Source organism: Gnatocerus cornutus, chromosome 1, assembly GCF_029298725.1.
Source record: "Gnatocerus cornutus isolate USDA-ARS CGAHR chromosome 1, icGnaCorn1.1, whole genome shotgun sequence".
Lineage (NCBI taxonomy): Eukaryota > Metazoa > Arthropoda > Insecta > Coleoptera > Tenebrionidae > Gnatocerus > Gnatocerus cornutus.
Genome location: NC_142233.1, coordinates 17329932 through 17348837, shown reverse-complemented (window position 1 = coordinate 17348837; position 18906 = coordinate 17329932). Strand labels below are relative to the sequence as shown.

Here is an 18906-nt window from a genome sequence, read left to right as displayed (position 1 = left end):
AATCACTTTCGTTTTAAAAACAAAACGCTTAACATTTGTATGGCCAATTTACACAATAATTTAATTGAAATTAAATTAATCTCGCAACTAATTTGACGATTGGTGACAAATGATTGGCGGAAAAATAATCACATGTCACTTTAATGTGATGATAAGCATTTAATAAAAAATTAAAGATTTATATTTTCTGTAAAACAGCCCATAAAGTCATAAACTACTTATTTAAAAAATTAAATTAAAAAGATGGTATTTTTGAAAAGGCATGACTTGCGGTTAACATAAAACAAACATAAAATTGTGAAAACTACACAACAGTTTTTAGAATTCCAAAATCTTGTTTCGCAGTGTTATTTATTCTTATCCCTGTTAATCAAATATAATAAAACAAATTTTTAAAGTGAGCTTATTTGCATTTTAATATTTTTTTATTATTTCATTAACAGTTAACATTTTCTTCTCATTTTCTATTTATGCAAAAGTACCTGATGGTTTCAGTGAAATGAATATTATGCGTCAGGTGCGTTTCTCCTAAATCCTAAATGCACATATTCACATAATCTTTTCAGCATCTGCAACTTTTAATTATTATAAGACCAGGGGGAATAACAAAGGTTTCGGAGAAAATATCATTTAATTATTAGGCATGAAGTCACACTCCGTTCTTGCTAAAGAGGCAACCCATTATACTGTTATATCCTTAAAATCTAAAATTCAAACGATTTGGCAACAGTGTGTGCCGTCTCTAGCCGAACCGCTGTCGAAAATGTCAACTGTCACTTTCAGGAGGCGAAAACGCAACTTTACTTGTCATTGTCTATCCTGTAATGTTTGTACTTTTATAAAATTCTCCACAATTCGTCTACTGAAATGTTCCGAATCAACCACTTGCCGAAACTCAAAAACGTAACTGTTAAAATTCTGCAGAGATTTCCATTGGACAAGGCCAAGTTTTTAGGTAAAGAGCCTTTGGAAGTTTTGTGGTTTTAATGTGGTCTCTTGCAGGTTTACAGCGCCTCCAAGTCTCTTACCCTGTTAGATTTTATTCTAAAGATAAGGACGACTTGGACAAAAAGGTACTAGATCTCAGAAATATAGAAAAAAAAGACCTCTAAAATCGTCCTCAGAGAATGCAAACCTGTCGATATCCACCCTTGCGAGAAACCCCCTCTCACTTCTTCACCGGTAGTTCGTTACACCCTTTAATTAAATTTCACAGCGCTTACCCCATATTAACCTAGAAGACTACCCCCCTAAACCAAAACTTGAAGAGGAGTGCCCCCAGACCAAACCACAGCTTCCCCCAGGACGCGTCTGCGAAAAAGCTAGTTGGTGGAACCGGGATCATGACAAAGAAAAGACTGATGGTGCCCAAATTTTTGCTACCGATAATAGACCACCAGAGGTAATAACGAATTGATTGATCAAGATAATTAGGGCAATGTAGTTTTTTGACTTTGTTTTACATGTGCTTTGATTCGTTTTGCTGATTTATTGTTTTTCATGCATATGTAAGTAAGTGTGGTTTATTGCTCGTTAAATTAATGTTTTTTTTTTATTTTCTTTACAGGAATTGCACATACCAGATTCATTAAAAGCATCAGATGTCGCCGATTTAACTACAGAGGACTTTAACGTCGTCAGAACAAAACTCACCTTTGTAGATAAGAGCGAGGGCATAAAACGTTTATTTGAACTTCCAGCATCTGGGGTCCAGATAACAGCCCCGAGGGGCTTTGGAAAATCAACATTTATTAATATGCTCGAGGTATTTTTGATGATAATAGTGGATAAAGATGGAAGGCCAATTTCAAATCCAGAGAGTTCTGATAATTACAAGATGTTTATGGAATTAAAGCTGGGTCAAAAGCATGGTCGATTTGTTAAACAACATTGCGGTCAATATCCTGTGATTTCGTTGAGTCTTAAATGTGTGGAAGGTAAAACAAAAACAGATGTTTTAGACTCCCTAAGGGATGCTTTTAGTGAGACATTCAAAAAGCATCTGTATCTGCTTGAAACAGCTCCTGACGGTTCTAAGAGCTTCAAAAATAAGAAAATACTGGGCATCCAGACATTTTTGAAATATTGTGATCGTAATAGGTTGGAGGAACTCTCTGAAGCGGATGTAGTAGATGCTTTGAAATTCTTGTCTAAAATCTTGTACGATCACTTTAACAAGAAAGTTGTTATACTTGTAGACGAGGCCGATCCGCCCATTATGAAAGCTATTACAGACAAGGTGGTAAATGAGACCCTGAAATTCCTCATGCGTCTTCTTGGGGGTATGTTGTCAGCAGCCTTGAAGGATAACGATTTTTTGGAACGTTCATTAGTTAGTTCTTGTGTTCTCTTTTCAGGCAAATATTCCTGGGAGATAAACAATCAATTTCATGCTCAGTTCCTCCAAACAAAACATATTTCTGAAATATATGGATTCACAGAAGAAGAAGTACATAATCTGTTGGAGAATGCTGCATTGCAAGCAGTGAATGATTTTGATGGTGTTAAAAAGTGGTATAATGGATACCAAACGTTAAATGAAGATGGGGCAACGATTTACAGTAGCTGGTCTGTTCTAAACTATTTGAGCAAGAGTTTTGAACAAGGAAATAAAATGTTTGACACTTATTGGCCTAACTCAGGCTTACTGGATATTTTAGAAAAATTGCTTGTGCATCATGAGATATATAAGAGAATCAACGAACTTATTAATGGCGAGAATTCTATAATAGTGGCAGCTGAGGCAGACGTTGATAATATATTGGAGTTGAAAAATACGATTTCTTTTCCATTTACAAAGTTGAATGAGAAACAAGTGGATTTCTTCTTGCAGCTACTGTGGGATGAGGGTGTGTTGAATGCAGTTGAGAAGTATGGGGATACTGTAGTACTAAAGATCCCAAACTTTGAGATTAAGACGGAAATCCAACGTAAATGTTACACTCAGTCGCTTTTTGAAACTAAATATAAACTCAAACCTGAGAATATAGAGAGGTACATAGAAGCACTGAATCGACTGCTACTAACAAATAGTAATGAACAAGCAAATAAGAATGAAGTAAAAGGTGAAATAGAGGAATCTGAGGAAGGGGCAACTGAAAAATGTGAAGAAGCAATACGCAACCTTGTTAATGCGGTTTCACTTCTTTTCTCAGGTGATGCGGTAATTCCATTTAATGAATCAGAGTTACATCACATCCTGTTTTTTTTAACATATAATAACGAGCTTTTCACAACACAGTCTAGTAGGGCAGTTGTGAAAGTATCAGAAGAGTTGCGAGATACCGACGAACTGAAGAAGTTTTATCCACGCGAGGCCAAGACAGGTTCTCAAAAAGGAAGAAAAAACGAGTGTGACATATGTGTGACTCGTGGAACAGGTGGACTCATATTGGAATTAAAATTTCTCAAGGAGGATAAAGCAAAGGAAAATTCAAGAGCTGCGCTCGAACAAATTATTGAAAAAAATTATTATAAGATTTTTGACAAAGACGAGTATAAATATGTTAGAACCAAAATCTATGTTGGGTTGTGTTTAAAAAAAAACTTGGATGTGGCAGCGCATTACTTAGTCGACAATATTGATATAAACAAAGCAAAAATTGTATGTGGCAACAAATAAGTTTTCTTTAGATATTTTCTTTTTTTTTTTGTTTATTAGGTGTATGTATTTTCATTTCAGTTAGTTGATAAAATAATCTAAGAATCATTGTATATTGTATTAATAATAAAATATTTTGGTAAAAAGTTTGAAATAAAATGTCACAAAATCAACTTTTCACACAATAATGACCTGTTATTCTGTCAATTGACCAAAGGGCTATGAGTCGAAGACATACCAATAAACGGTGTAAGCTGTCGTTAAAGAGGAGATGCTATAAGAATAGATTGACTCTGTAAATATTGGGGTGTTGAAAATCGAGGGTTGAATGGTAATGAAAAATAAAGGAATATTCATCAATGAATCTCGACTAAGGTATGTATATTCTTTTATGGGGTAAATTTGCGAAAACCAGAATATGTTGTGGAAGTTAAGAGAAAATGCTGCAAAAACCACACACTGGGTTAACTCTGGAAGCATTGTTTACCTAGAATATCTTTTAGCAGATTATCAGATTCGGGAACTAATTTTTCGTCTTATTAATAATGAAACAGTCGAAATAACCACAATTCGAAAATTTACCAAAAAACACATACTTATATGTTACAAGAGTTGGTTCATCAGAAGCTGAAGGAAGTAGATACTGATCAAGCATATGTATATCTCCTTGGTGCCGGTATTTCAGTATTTTGTCCTAAATTTGATGCTCTAAAAAAAGGTTTCCTAGTACTGCATAACCAATAATGGGTATCAAAAATCCGAATATGGGATATCCAATAATAGGATCTTAAAATTAAAATATTCTTCTCATTTATTTATCTCAAAGGTTTAATTGTATTTTACTGAACAAGTAATTGAAAATTAGTCGTAAAAATTAATAAAAATCTAGTCAACGACGTCTTTCTAAACAAGATGTTTATAAATGTTTCTAGCATCATAACTGGCTCTGGAATTCCGGTCGTGCACTACGTTGCCGCTTTGTTTTCATAGTGAATATAACTACCTTGAAAATTATTTATAATGTTACTTACGTCAACGACGTTTCAGTTACGGTTTTGTGTCGAAATTTTTGATTTTCAGGTTTTAAACCACAACTATAACAGTTTTCTTCTCAAAACTTACATTGCTCTATGAATGAGGTCAATTATAAATGTCAGTTGAAATATCTAAACCCACATTTATAATGAACGGCAAATTTCTTTGACATTTCATAGCCGCCCTTGATGCTAGAAACATTTATAAACACCTTGTACAAATACAATAGTAGAAAGTTGTGAGTTTTATTCGTGATTGTGAATATTTTTAAATGCAACGCTCTGTATATTATTCAATTTCTGAACTGCCCGTTAAGTTGATATCAAAGTTTTTTCTATAATTTCGAACGTTGCTTTTTTAACTAAAAATGAGAAATATGTAACAAGTCTTCGGTGGGAATTATATTGAGTCTAAATCATTAATAATAAAGTGCGATGCCAAAACGAGCAAAAAACTGGATTTGGATAATTAGTAATTGTGCCACATTTTTTGATGAATTGAAACCTAAAACATCTTGTAGAATTTGAAAGTGCAATAATATATGGGGTGTTCCATTTTAAATAAGCAAGTTGACTACTACTTCCGGCATAACCGGAAGTGTCACGAATACGTGAATATTGTCATTGAACTTGTCTTATTCGTTTATTTTTGTTCCCAAAATTTCAAATTCACATCTTTTGTAGTTTATAAGAAAAATGTTAAAACGTTTATAACAGTTAAAGGATTAAAGTCGCTTTTTGCGCGTGATCCATTTAATTTCCATACGTAGTTGGCTTAGGAAACAATTTCGTGTCGTAACTTAGTTTGACAACACCAAATTACGTGACAGAAACAAAGACATTACTTGCAATTTTTCAAAGCCAACTGAGGATGATTTTTGAAAGGTGATCGATCACACGATTTTAATATACATTTTTACGAAATCGGCGCAATAGTCGAATTCTTCCCCCTACACGTCTCGTTCATTCTATAAAACTGATAAATATGATATTCCGGCTTGTAGTAATCATACAGCTTGATCGTATAGTTCGATTTCGAGTGAACAATCACGTTCTCTGTAATAACAAAGTTTATACAAATCGGCTGTGAAGTTAGCTTCGTCAGATAGAGCACAATCTTCTGTTGGATCTCCTCGAACATCTTGACTTCTGAAAACACAGATGAACCAAGCTACGACACACTTTCATCCGCTTACTCGTGGTCGTTCCCTCGTCGATGAGTTTGTACAACGACGTCCTGTCCGCTTCGTAGCCTGAAGGTAAATTTACTTCTAGAATCGCCATGTTTGACAGCAAGTCAGGGCCGGTGTAGGAAAAACAGGAGGATAAAGCGACGATGGAGCACTCGTCGAGTTTTGAGAGTGGCAGGACTTCCGTGTTTAGCTTAAAAGCATCGGTGGTGGTGACGGACTCGATGAAGTACGACTGGGTGATTTGGGCGAGGACGCAGCCTGTTCCTTCCAATTGGATGGCGATGTTGGTGTCGTCTTTCGGTAGGGCGTTCCTGCGGGACTTCAAACGGTCTTGTTTGTTTAGGGTGAACTTGTACTTTCTTTGGTCGGTGTTGACGCGCACGTGGAGGTTCTCCAAGTCGTGGTTTACCATGGACGCGTATTTTGTGAGGGCGCTGAGGGCCACCACAGTGTCCTATTGGTGGAATTGTGAGTGATTAAACTCGTCTTTACTTAAGTTAAGTGGGTTACCTGCGTCGACTTGAAGCCTCCGTGGGCTCCTTGCTGCGCCGTCAACCACCGCACGATTGAGTGAGCCTTCGCCAAGTTATCCTGATTCTTCTGGTGGAGGAGCGCCAAGAGAACGTAGCTGGTGGTCTCGATGTCACTCGCCGTCGACTCATTTTCTTCTACAAGAAACAATTTTTTACCCCAACTTCCCCGCGTGTCTTACCTTGTTTCGACCACCACAACATGTTGTCTTTCTGCGCGGAAATCTCCAGCAGCTTCTTCAACATCCTGTTGGCCTCACAAGGAATTCAGGGGAATTTTAACGAAATGACAAGCAAATAAGGGGGAAGTTGAACGAAATCACAAGGAAATAAGGGGAAATTGGACGAAAACTAGACGAAATTACAAGGAAATAAGTAGAGATTGTACGAAATCACAAGGAATTCAGGGGAAGTTTAACGAAATAACAAGAAAATAAGGGGAAGTTGGACGAAAATACAAGGAAATCAGGAAAATTTAGACGAAATTACAAGGAAATAATTAGAGGTTGCACGAAATCACAAGGAAATTAGGGGAAGTTTTACGCAATAACAAACAAATAAGGGGGAAGTTGGACGAAATCACTAGGAAATAATGGGAAATTGAACGAAATCACAAGGAAACAAGGGAAAATTGGACGAAAACTAGACTAAATTACAGGGAAATAAGTAGAGTTTGGACGAAAACACAAGGAATTCAGGGAAAGTTTTACGAGATAACAAGGAAATAAGGGGAAGTTGGACGAAAACACAAGGAAATCAGGAAAATTTAGACAAAATTACAAGGAAATAAGTAGAGGTTGTACGAAATCACAAGGAATTCAGGGGAAGTTTTACGAAATAACAAGAAAATTAGAGAAAGTTAGACGAAATTTGGACAAAATCGCGAGGAATTCAGGGAAACTTTAACGAAATAACAAGCAAATAAGGGGGAAGTTGGACGAAATCACAGGAAATAAGGGGAAGTTGGACGAAAACACAAGAAAATCAGGGGAATTTAGACGAAATTATAGAATTTGGACGAAATCACAAGGAATTCAGAGGAAGTTTTACGAAATAACAAGCAAATGAGGGGAAGTTGGACAAAATCACAGGGAATTCAGGGGAAGTTGGACGAAATCACAAGGAATTCAGGGAAACTTTAACGAAATAACAAGCAAATACGCAAATAACAAGCAAAAAAGGGGGAAGTTGGATGAAATCACAGGAAATAAGGGGAAGTTGGACGAAAACACAAGAAAATCAGGGGAATTTAGACGAAATTATAGAATTTGGACGAAATCACAAGGAATTCAGGGGAAGTTTTACGAAATAACAAGCAAATGAGGGGAAATTGGACAAAATCGCAAGGAATTCAAGGGAAGTTGGACGAAATCACAAGGAATTCAGGGGAATTTTAACAAAATAACAAGCAAAAAAGGGGGAAGTTGGACGAAATCACAGGAAATAAGGGGAAGTTGGACGAAAACACAAGAAAATCAGGGGAATTTAGACGAAATTATAGAATTTGGACGAAATCACAAGGAATTCAGGGGAAGTTTTACGAAATAACAAGCAAATGAGGGGAAATTGGACAAAATCGCAAGGAATTCAGGGGAAGTTGGACGAAATCACAAGGAATTCAGGGGAATTTTAACGAAATAACAAGCAAAAAAGGGGAAAGTTGGATAAAATCACAAGGAATTCAGGGGAAATTTTACGAAATAACAAGCAAAAAGGGGGGAAGTTGGATGAAATCACAGGAAATAAGAGGAAGTTGGACGAAAACACAAGAAAAACAGGAGAATTTAGGCGAAATTATAGAATTTGGACGAAATCACAAGGAATTCAGGGGAAGTTTTACGAAATAACAAGCAAATGAGGGGAAATTGGACAAAATCGCGAGGAATCCAGGGGAAGTTGGACGAAATCACAAGGAATTCAGGGAAACTTTAATGCAAATAAGTGGGAAGTTGGACGAAATCACACGGAATTCAGGGGAATTTTAACGAAATAACAAGTAAAAAAGGGAGAAGTTGGATGAAATCACAGGAAATAAGGGGAAGTTGGACGAAAACACAAGAAAATCAGGGGAATTTTAACGAAATAACAAGCAAATAGAAACAATTTTTTACCTCAACTTCCCCGCGTGTCTTACCTTGTTTCGACCACCACAACATGTTGTCTTTCTGCGCGGAAATCTCCAGCAGCTTCTTCAACATCCTGTTGGCCTCACTGGACCAATTCAGCTGCAGCAACGCGTACGCACTGATGGCCAACGTGTATTTGTCCAGCTGGTTGTAACTCCGAATGCAATACTTGGCGTTGGTTTGGACAGCCTCTGGGACTTTAACACTCCCGCGCAAGAGGCTGATCATCACGTACGAAGTCAACCCCGCCGTGCTGTTCTCGAACGAAGTCCCTCCCTGAAGAGCACAGTTAGGGGTTTGATGGGAGTCTCTGAAGCCTTACCATGTCTTGGAAGACGTGCAGCATCGTGTTGAAGCACCCGTTTTCCAACTGGTGGCTCACGATCCACGCCACCGCGCGATCCAACACTCTTTGGTCCACATAAATGTGCAGTTTGGCTTCCTCCAACACGCGAACAACGAACGCTGTTAAAAACATAGAACCTGAGGGGTCGTGGTATCCGAACGCCGAAAAAGAACCGTCTTTGTGGGCGTAATTCAGGATTCTTTGGTAGCCGATCTTCAGGTTTCTAACAATCTTGTGCTTGAGGACGTTGGAGAGACTCTTCGTCGCGTTTAGGTACTTCAAAATGTGGAGATTTGGGGCGAGAGTCGCCATTATTTGCTCCCCGCAGCCTGTGGGCATCGCTATTAACTTGTCGAGGTTCTACAACACTTCTTGAGGAGGAAGAATTCGTGAGCGCATTTTTACCGTGACGGCTTGTCCGACGATGTCTCCACTGAAGAGGAGCTCCGTTTTCAACGTGTCCGGTACGACGTTCTTGGGGGTTTTCAGCCTCCACGTTATATTGTTGAGCGAGTGATGGGAGTCTGAAACGATGGGACTTTTCATGGGGGCGTTTTGGTTTGGAGTTATTGATTACCTGGGCCGCACAGTAGGGCGGATTTGGTGCTTTGGATTGAGTAGCCTTCCGGTTCGACGAGGAAGGTTTTGAATACTACGTCTCTGGAAAATGGCAGTTTTATACAGGGTGGTCACAATAATTAACCCTTTAACTGTTATATATACGTTTTGACATTTTTCTCATAAACTACTAAAGATGAGAATTTGAAATTTTGGGGACAAAAATAAGCGAAAAAGACAAATCGAATGATAATATTTACATATTTGTGACACTCCCGGTTATGCCGGAAGTAGTAGTCAACTTGCTTATTTAAAATGGAACACCCCTTATATTATTGCATTTTCAGATTCTAATCTATTTCAAAATCGCCACGTAAACAAACCTACAATGAAATTTTGCATTAACTTTATGTATTAGACACCTCTTTCCTACTAAAAAATAGGCAAAAAAGAAGTGTTTTTACTTTTTTGTTTCCAATTTTTGTAACCATGCTTTGGAATGGTGACAATTCTATTTTATGTGGATTTTTTATAAACAAATTTGGTGGTCTAATAGAAACGAGGGTTAACCTACCTGGGAAATCAGTGTATCAGGCTTGGGAAATCAGAGGCAGTCGTTAGGAAATCAGGGAAATCAACAGAAAATCAGAGGAAATCGTTACGACATTAGGGGGGATCAATAGGAAATCAAGCAAATAAGGGGAAGTTGGACGAAAACACAAAGAAATCATAGGAATTTAGACGAAATTACAAAAAGATAAGTGGAGGTTAGACGAAATCACAAGGAATTCAGGGGAAGTTTAACGAAATAACAAGGAAATAAGGGGTAAGTTGGACGAAATCACATGAAATAAGGGGAAGTTGGACGAAAACACAAAGAAATCAATGGAATTTAGACGAAATTACAAGCAAATAAGGGGAAGTTGGATGAAAACACAAAGAAATCAGAGGAATTTAGACGAAAACAAAAGAAAATCAGGAGAATTTAGATGAAATTACAAGGAAATAAGGGGAAGTTGGACGAAAACACAAGAAATTCAGAGGAATTTAGACGAAATTACAAAAAGATAAGTGGAGGTTAGACGAAATCACAAGGAATTCAGGGGAAGTTTAACGAAATAACAAGGAAATAAGGGGTAAGTTGGACGAAATCACATGAAATAAGGGGAAGTTGGACGAAAACACAAAGAAATCAATGGAATTTAGACGAAATTACAAGCAAATAAGGGGAAGTTGGATGAAAACACAAAGAAATCAGAGGAATTTAGACGAAATTACAAGGAAATAAGGGGAAATTGGATGAAAATATTGTATATCCGGCGAGAGATTGGGATATTTCGACAGTTGACATATAGGTTGGCAGCAAATTATGCTACAAAATACACTAAAAACACTAAATTCCTACGCGAAATGAGTTGACAGGGTTGTCAGTAACTGAGGTTACTTTTTTATTTTAAATTTCGCGCGTATTTATTGCGTAGATTTAGTGACTTTTCTGTTATTCAAACTCTCACTGTACGAACTGTACAAAGAAATCAGGGGAATTTAGACGAAATTACAAGGAAATAAGTAGAGGCTGTACGAAATCACAAAGAATTCAGGGGAAGTTTGACGAAATAACAAGGAAATAAGGGGGAAGTTAGACGAAATCACTAGGAAATAAGGGGAAATTGGACGAAAACTAGACGAAATTACAAGGAAATAAGTAGAGGTTGTACAAAATCACAAGGAATTCAGGGGAAGTTTTACGAAATAACAGGCAAATTAGGGGGAAGTTTGACGAAATAACAAGGAAATAAGGGGGAAGTTAGACGAAATCACTAGGAAATAAGGGGAAATTGGACGAAAACTAGACGAAATTACAAGGAAATAAGTATAGGTTGTACAAAATCACAAGGAATTCAGGGGAAGTTTTACGAAATAACAAGCAAATTAGGGGGAAGTTAAACGAAATCACAAGGAAATCAGGGGAAGTCAAGTGTAGGTCATTTTTGAGAATAAGAAATAGAATAAGAAATAGAATAGAAAATTCTCAAAAATTGTTTTTGGAAATATTTTTTTTGTAATGCAAATATAATTTTTTTTTTGAAAAATCGAGATATTTCAGAAATGATACAATTTAGCTATAACACGATATATAGAAAATGATCTTCAATTTTCATATAGAATTCAAAAATGCAATAAAATATAGGCTGTTCCATTTAAATAAGCAAGTTCATAACGGGAAGTGTCACGTAAATGCGAATCTATTTTTTCGATTCGTCTTATCCGCTTACTTTTGCCCCCAAAATTTCAAATTCTTACCATTTGCATTTTCTGGAAAAAATTTACAACAGTTAAAGGGTTTAAAAGGTCTAGTCCAGTTAATTGAATTTTCCCGGCGCCTCCACCATTTGCACCTTTTGTTTATTAAAATATCAGGCCCGCACTCTCCAGGGTACGACGAGTCCAACTCTGCGACCACAGTCACGTTCACTTTCTCCACTTTTACGGCCCTCAGCTCAAAGACGTGCGTCACTGTGTTGTTGCTCAAAACGCAATAAGAGACGCTCTTCTTTTGCGAAGGATCCAGGAAGCTCAGCCCGTGCGAAACATCCAAACTCACTCGAATCTGCAAAGCAACGAAAGTGATCTTTTTGGGACCACCCTGTATACCAACCGGGATGTTATAAGTGAGGTAGTTGAACACAATCACGTGCAAGTATAAAGTTTCTTTTCTCTTGACCGAAAACGGGGTGAGGACTTGGACGAAGAACGGCTGGAAAGTTGTGATTTCCGAGGGGTAACTAACACCCAGACCGTCGGTCGGTGATAGACACACAACGCTGGTGGTCCACGTCGTTATTGAATGAGGGACGTTGCGGTGGATGACAGCGGCGTTTCTGAAATTGGAGGCTGAGTGGGTGTATGTTGGCAGCACTGCGGACTTACCGGACGGGGAACAACTCCCAGAGCCACGTTTCGGGGAAAAACGATCGGATCGGGGTGGCGGAATTCTCCGATTGGATGTCGTATTGGTCGGTTAGAAACTCTACGAAACAGGGAAGTCGATAAAAGTGATAATTTGAAGGCGCCAAGTTTAAAATGCCGCTCTTTGATTGGTCGAGTAAACTTTTAGAGGTGGCGCCATCTATTAATCAAAAGTGACAAGTCAGCTAAAGCGTTTGACCTTGACGCAACTGACTGCGTAGAACCTAATCGTCTTACACAACATTCCCAAAACTTGTTAAATCTCTATTTGAAACTTCCTGTTACAACAAATGTTTAATTAGTTATTTATTAATACACTCAACTTTGACAACGTGCTAACCTCAAAAATCGCTACATTCAATTTTTACCCTAAAGTGAAAGCCTGATTTACACCCAAAAATTTCACCTGATCGGGCACTAAGCCTCCTTTACCTGGATTGTTTTCCGCCGGCGGAGGCCCAATATAGCACGGCTTCGTAACAACCTTGAAATTCGTGATGGTCACAACGCCAATTTTCTGAAACACCCATTAAACTTTAAGCAGTTGGCAAGCCTGACTCACATTAAACATGTCGTACGCGTCGTAATCCTCCGAAAACGAGTAAATGTACCTCCGTCTCCGCCTCGCCTCCCCGTCTTTCTCAAGCGCTGCTGCAACTGAACTCTGATGATGGCGATGTTCCGCTCGAAACGTCTTACCGTTTTTATTCCGCTTCGTCGCGACGACGCACGGTTTGCGTCTGGACTGAACGGTCTCTCGTTCCTCCAGAAGCGGTGCCAGAAAGGCCTTGAGAGTCATCGTGTTGACTCCATTGATGAAAGTCGTTGCCTTATCCACCGCCGAGATGGAGCAAAGGGAGTCGGATTTCGTCTCCAGGAGTAAGGAGGCGGTTCCTCCGGGGACGATCTGTTTGTGGGACCAATTGGCTTTTATCTACAACGCAGTAAAAAGTTGATGGTTTTTTTTTGTGAAGTTGGTACCTCGTTGGTAAGGCAGGTTCCAACTTTCACTTCTTTGACCGCGGAGACAATTTCGCCTCTATTAGTGCCGTAGTACACCAATAATTGATAGTTTGAGAATATCTTGCCCTCAAGACGAAATTTAAGAATGAAAGTGTCAAAAGAAGAATCTAGTTTTGTGTGTTTGTGGTTCGTTCCGACGATGTCGGGGAATTCCCTCGTGTAGTTAACATGGGACTTCTTCACGGTGTGGATAATCTTGCGCATTTTCACAATCTGGTTGCGACTCTTAATCTGTAAAACACATTGTCAAAAAAAACAGGGGTACCAACTCACTTTTTCTGGTTACCATGTAGAAAAACGTGACATTTTCTCCTTGTTTCATGAGGCTGCTGGAGTACTGCACGGAGAACTGCTGCGCTGACCGACACAGCGACTTTTCCCCTGAAGGAATTTCCTCCAAGTCTATATAACTCAAACTGGGCGAATAAATCCGCACAACCAACAAACTGTCGCCAACATCGCTCTGATTAAGCGACCGTGCATGCAACTGGAAGTGTATAACGTTACTCTTCAACGGCAAGACGTGGAAGTGGACCCCTCTCTTATTATCCACCGTGTAGTTCGAACAGTGCTCGTTGTCCAAGTAGTTCCAACTCTTGTTAATCGCGAGGTTGTAACAAATCTCGATGACTTCCCCGGCGAGGTCTATATTCACGTTGGTTAGAAGCAGCGTCCCGTGGTAGGGCAAACCAGGGAGAAAAGTGTCATGTTTGGCAAACTTCACCGAGTAAGGTTGAAAGAGAATCACACTTTTGGCAGTTGTTAGCTCGATTTTGTCGGTGCCTTCTTCGGTAACAGTGGCGGTGATGACCATGGCCACTCTGTGGTCCTCCACGTGGCGGAGGGTGTCCAGCGAGAGCTCGTGGCGGGAAAAAGTGAAGTCGGCGCAGCCGTCGGACATCTACAAACGAAATTGTACTGATTTACATACGAGCAATGTTTAAAATTAGAAGGATTTGTATGGGATAAGTTAGAAACCTGTAATGGATACATGTCAATTTTGGTTCATAGATGGCGCCACCCGCAACTGTCAAGTTTTTAGTAAAATATTACGATGAAAAATAAATTACAATGAAACAAGTGACAGTTTGACAACGTTTTATCAATTTGGACCTCAGGAGAAAGAATTTGAACTCTAATTGAAGATTCAGGCGTCGGTTCTCGTTTAATTAATATGTATTTGAACATTGGGTGTGAAGTTAGGCACGCGCGTGGTTCTTGGCCGTTCGTCGTAGCTTAGCACTACGCACATTTTTTTGAGGATTTCAATTTGAATTTTCGCGCAGAATCTTACAGACGACGAGGAACTGACACTAGAAATGGATTCAGGAGTGCCAACTGATGCTGCTCATCGAAAAGTAAAGTTAAGAACAGCCCCTAGCAATTTTTATCGATGACAGTTGGCAACAAGAGCATTTGACCTTGACGCACCTGACCTGACCTGACCTGACATGCGTAGAAGCTAATCGTCCATCGCAAGTGTGGCAAAACTTGTTAAATCTTCAATCTTTAATTATTGTGGAGTTATAACCTCAAAAACGCTACATTCAATTTTCCCCTATTTTTTCATTTTTTTCTCTAAAGAATTGAAAGCCGGATTTACACCCAAGAATTTTCGAAAATTTACACAGGAGAGTAATGTGGTTCTGGGAATCACGCAGTTGGATGAAGGCCGTTACTTTGACAAAGGCGGCGGATTTATGTGGGATAAGTTAGAAACCTGTAATGGATACATGACAATGTCGCTTCATAGATGGCGCCACAAGCAACTGTCAAGTTTTTTAGTAAAATATTACAATAAAAAACAAGTTACAATGAAATACCTGCTAATTTGCACTAACAACACACAAGCAAGTGACAATTTGACAAATCTGACAGTTCTTGTTTGACATTCCGCAGGTGAACACCAATCACAGAGCCCCATTTTAAATTTGGCGCCCACAGAAGATTTTCTGCAGGAAAAATGAGCTCCCTAAATAATTGAAAGCCGGATTTACACCCAAGAATTTTCGACAATTTTCACAGGAGAATGGACTGATAAGAATGAGTTCTACTTTACCTTCTTTAGTTCCTGGACTGTCTTAATCTGGTTCTGGGAATCACTGAGTCGTATGAAGGCCGTTCCTTTGACAATGGCGCCGTAGGAATACTTCGCGCAGACTTTTATAGCCACGAAGGAACTTTTGAAGTAAATCGTCTTGGGGTGCGACACCACGACCTTGAAACGTGGCAGCACGTATTTGTTCACTTCGAAGGTTTTCTTAGTTTCGCCGTCGGCTTCGATTTTCCATTTACCCTGAAAGAGTTGAGTGTTGGTAACAGTGTTGGCAGGGCTAGGGATTTTCCCTGAGTCTAGGGACTTTTATAGGAGAGGATAAGGGTTTTTTTCAAGTTCTAGATGAATTTAGGGGAATCTGGTGTTTAAGTTAGGTCAGGTCAGGTCAGATCAGTCATAGATACATGTCAATTTTGATTTATAGATGGCGCCACAACGAAGTGTCAAGTTTATTAATAATCGCAAAATTTAATGAGGAAAAACATAAAAATATTATTAAATATAGTTTGTACGGTGAGAGATTGAATGACAGAAAAGTCACTAAATCTACGCGATAAAAAGTGTACCAAACGCGCGAAATTTAAAATAACAAAATAACCCCAGTTACTGACAACCCTATCAACCCATTTCGCGTAGGAATTTAGTGTTTTTAGTGTATTTTGTAGCTTAATTTGCTACCAACCTATATGTCAACTGTCGAAATATCCCAATCTCTCACCGGATAAACTATACCTCTTAATCGAGGCACTGATAATAACAAAAACTATTTTTTTTGACATTTAACAAAATTTTTCTTTGACGTTGGGCAGAAAGTTTGAAAAAAATCAACATTGTGTAACTCGCTGAGCGACTAATCACAAAGCCGCATTTTAAATTTGGCGCCTATAAAACCAACGTTTTCTCCAAAGTGTCTAGGGATTTTAAGTCAAAATCTAGAGACTCTTGAAATTTCGCAATGGCAACACTGCTCCGTTAGACAGTCCTACCAACTCACCGGTATTGAATCCCGTGACAACTGGTGCTTTAAGTGCACCAATCCCAGGTCCGTACTCAAGTTTTTCCACACCACCACGCTCACTCCCAGGGGATTAGTAATCCGCAGGTACCCCACCGTTTGATGGGTCTCCGGCAACAAGTTTTCCTTCAGCGAGAGGACCCTCAATCGCACGAAATCCTCGGATTTGTACACATGGCGGTCAGTATCCACAAAAACGAACTTCTTCTTCGGATAGATCATAACCGGGTCTTGGTTATAGCCAGAGTACGCCACCCCATTGATCACCACGTGCACTTTCACGTGGACGCTTTGGGGGTGACTTTTATGATGGGAAGGAACGCGCAGCTCGAAACACGAGTGCTCTAAAACACCTCTGAAATTCGCTCAAGCATCTCAAGAACTCACCTGTACCTGTGTCTATAGTCCGCGAGGTGACGTAGTGATTTTGCCCCAATTTCAAATCGACGCTGATTCTCGTCGGCGAGGACATCGAAGAGTGTGTTGATAGACAAACCGTTTCGTTTTTGTCCGAGACGAGGGTTTTGGGCATCGTGTAGAAGAACGCCGACATGGCTTTCAGGTTGTCTCTGCAAGTTTATCAAGTGACATGGGGAAATCACGTGGGAGTTACTCACATCGTTTTTTCGGCACGGATGCAATTGGCGGATAATAACAATGCAATTAGTGTAAAATGCATTTTGGTCGGTTTACACTGCGAGGAGTTGCAAGGAATTGTTTCTCGTATCGATGCACTCGTTATCTCGGACGACCCTTGACACAAAATCGAATAAATAAAACAATAAATCAATTTGTTTCCTGTTTTAACGAAACGAGAATTTATCAGGGTCCGTGGCATTTTTCGGGTCAACGCGATCAAAGCAACAAAGTCGTTTTTAACCGCTTCAGCAGAAGTGAAGTTTGAGGGTTAATTTTCGAAAATTCTCGCGTGTAAATCAGGCTTTCTATTTTTAGGGGACGATTTTTGAGTTGTTTTTATTTTCAGTGCAGATTGTTAATAAACTCGACATTTAGTTGTGTCGCCATCTATTGAGCAAAATTAACATGTATCCATTACAGGTATCTAACTTATTCCTTTCAAGTCATGTTGATTTTTAAAATAGCTCCTTTGTAAATCGGAAAAATCCCTACAGGAAAAATGGCCTATAGACTAACGCAGTCTTTTCAATAAAACTCAAGATTACGGAAGGAAATCTTTTTCTATAATTCAAGCCTTTGAAATTTAGTAATAGTTAAACACCAGATTCCCCTAGATTCGTCTAGAAAATAAAAAAACTCTCTTTCCCCTTCTAGTACTTAAAGTTTCTAGATTCGTGAAAATCCCTAGACCAGCCACTGTTACCAACAGATTATCAAAGGAACGGCTTTCATAGACTCAGTGATTCCCAGAACCATATTAAGGCAGTTCAGCAACTAAAGAAGGTAAAGTAGAGCTCATTACCATTAGTCCCCTCGCCTGTAGAAATTTTCGGAAATTCTTGAGTGTAAATCCGGCTTTCAATTCTTTAGGGCGCTTATTTTTCCTGCAGCAAATATTCTGGGGGCGCCAAATTTAAAATACGGCTTTGTGATTGGTAGTTCACCTGCGGAATGTCAAACAAAAACTGTCACATTTGTCAAATTGTCACTTGTTTGTGTGTTGTTGGTGCAAATTAGCAGGTTTTTTATTGTAACTTGTTTTTCATTGTAATAGTTCAATAAAAAACTTGACAGTTGCTTGTAGCGCCATCTATGAACTAAAATTGACATGCAACCATTACAGGTATCTAACTTATCCCATACAAATCCGGCGCCATCGTCAAGTAACAACCTTCATCCGACTGCGTGATTCCCAGAACCAAATTACTCTCCTGTGTAAATTCTCGAAAATACCTGGGTGTAAATCAGGCTTTCAATTTTTTAGGGAAAAAATGAAAAAATGGGGGAAAAATTAATGTAGCGTTTTTGAGGTTATAACACAATAATTAAAGATTAGAAGATTTAACAAGTTTTGGCAAACTCGCGCGGGACGATTAGCTTCTACGCATGTCAGGTGCGTCAAGGTCAAATGTTCTTGCTGCCAACTGTTACCGATGAAAATTGCTAGGGGCCGCTGTCAACTTTACTTTTTAACGAGTCTTCAGACCCACACGAAACTATGCACGCAGCATCAGTTGGCACCCCTGAATATATTTCTAGTGCCAGTTACTCGCCACCTGTAAGATTCCGCGCGAAAATTCAAATTTAAATTCTCAAAGAAATGTGCGTAGTGCTAAGCTATGAGGTTCGGCCAAGAACCACGCGTGTGCCTAACTTCACATCCAATCTTCAAATAAATGTTAATTAAACGAGAACCTACGCCTGAATCTTAAATTAGAGTTCCAATTCTTTCTCCTGAGGTCCAAATTGATCAGACGACAATTTTCCTGCTTTCATTTGTCAATAAAAAAAAGAACAGAATCATGACAACGTAAC

General features: G+C 39.0%; 2 protein-coding genes across 3 annotated transcripts; one reads left to right on the top strand and one right to left on the bottom strand.

Moving 5' to 3' along the window:
• The first annotated feature begins 750 nt into the window (after nucleotides 1–750).
• On the top strand, nucleotides 751–3789 carry LOC148180638 (uncharacterized). The gene is made up of 4 exons (XM_088046569.1): nucleotides 751–955; nucleotides 1003–1073; nucleotides 1217–1402; nucleotides 1568–3789. Exons 1-4 carry the CDS (start codon nucleotides 868–870, stop codon nucleotides 3620–3622), a joined length of 2400 nt encoding a protein of 799 aa, XP_087902695.1. The 5' UTR covers nucleotides 751–867; the 3' UTR covers nucleotides 3623–3789.
• Nucleotides 3790–4394: 605 nt separating this feature from the next.
• LOC148180637 (pregnancy zone protein-like) lies at nucleotides 4395–17993 on the bottom strand. 2 transcript variants are annotated; one of them, XM_088036773.1, is made up of 18 exons: nucleotides 17070–17225; nucleotides 16846–17021; nucleotides 16432–16796; nucleotides 15441–15677; nucleotides 13668–14282; nucleotides 13340–13612; nucleotides 12921–13292; nucleotides 12791–12875; nucleotides 12320–12419; nucleotides 12048–12270; nucleotides 11788–11999; nucleotides 9408–9490; nucleotides 9236–9354; nucleotides 8807–9190; nucleotides 8493–8760; nucleotides 6339–6496; nucleotides 5832–6282; nucleotides 4395–5784 (listed from the first exon to the last, which is right to left on the bottom strand). In XM_088036773.1, the coding sequence occupies exons 1-18, from the start codon at nucleotides 17129–17131 to the stop codon at nucleotides 5552–5554; spliced, it is 4416 nt and encodes a 1471-aa protein (XP_087892899.1). In that variant the 5' UTR covers nucleotides 17132–17225; the 3' UTR covers nucleotides 4395–5551. The 2 variants fall into 2 exon arrangements, with proteins under 2 accessions (XP_087892899.1, XP_087892893.1); XM_088036767.1 differs by lacking the exons at nucleotides 4395–5784; nucleotides 5832–6282; nucleotides 6339–6496 and adding an exon at nucleotides 17894–17993 and having other exon boundaries at nucleotides 6541–8760; nucleotides 17070–17205.
• Between the last annotated feature and the right edge of the window lie 913 nt (nucleotides 17994–18906).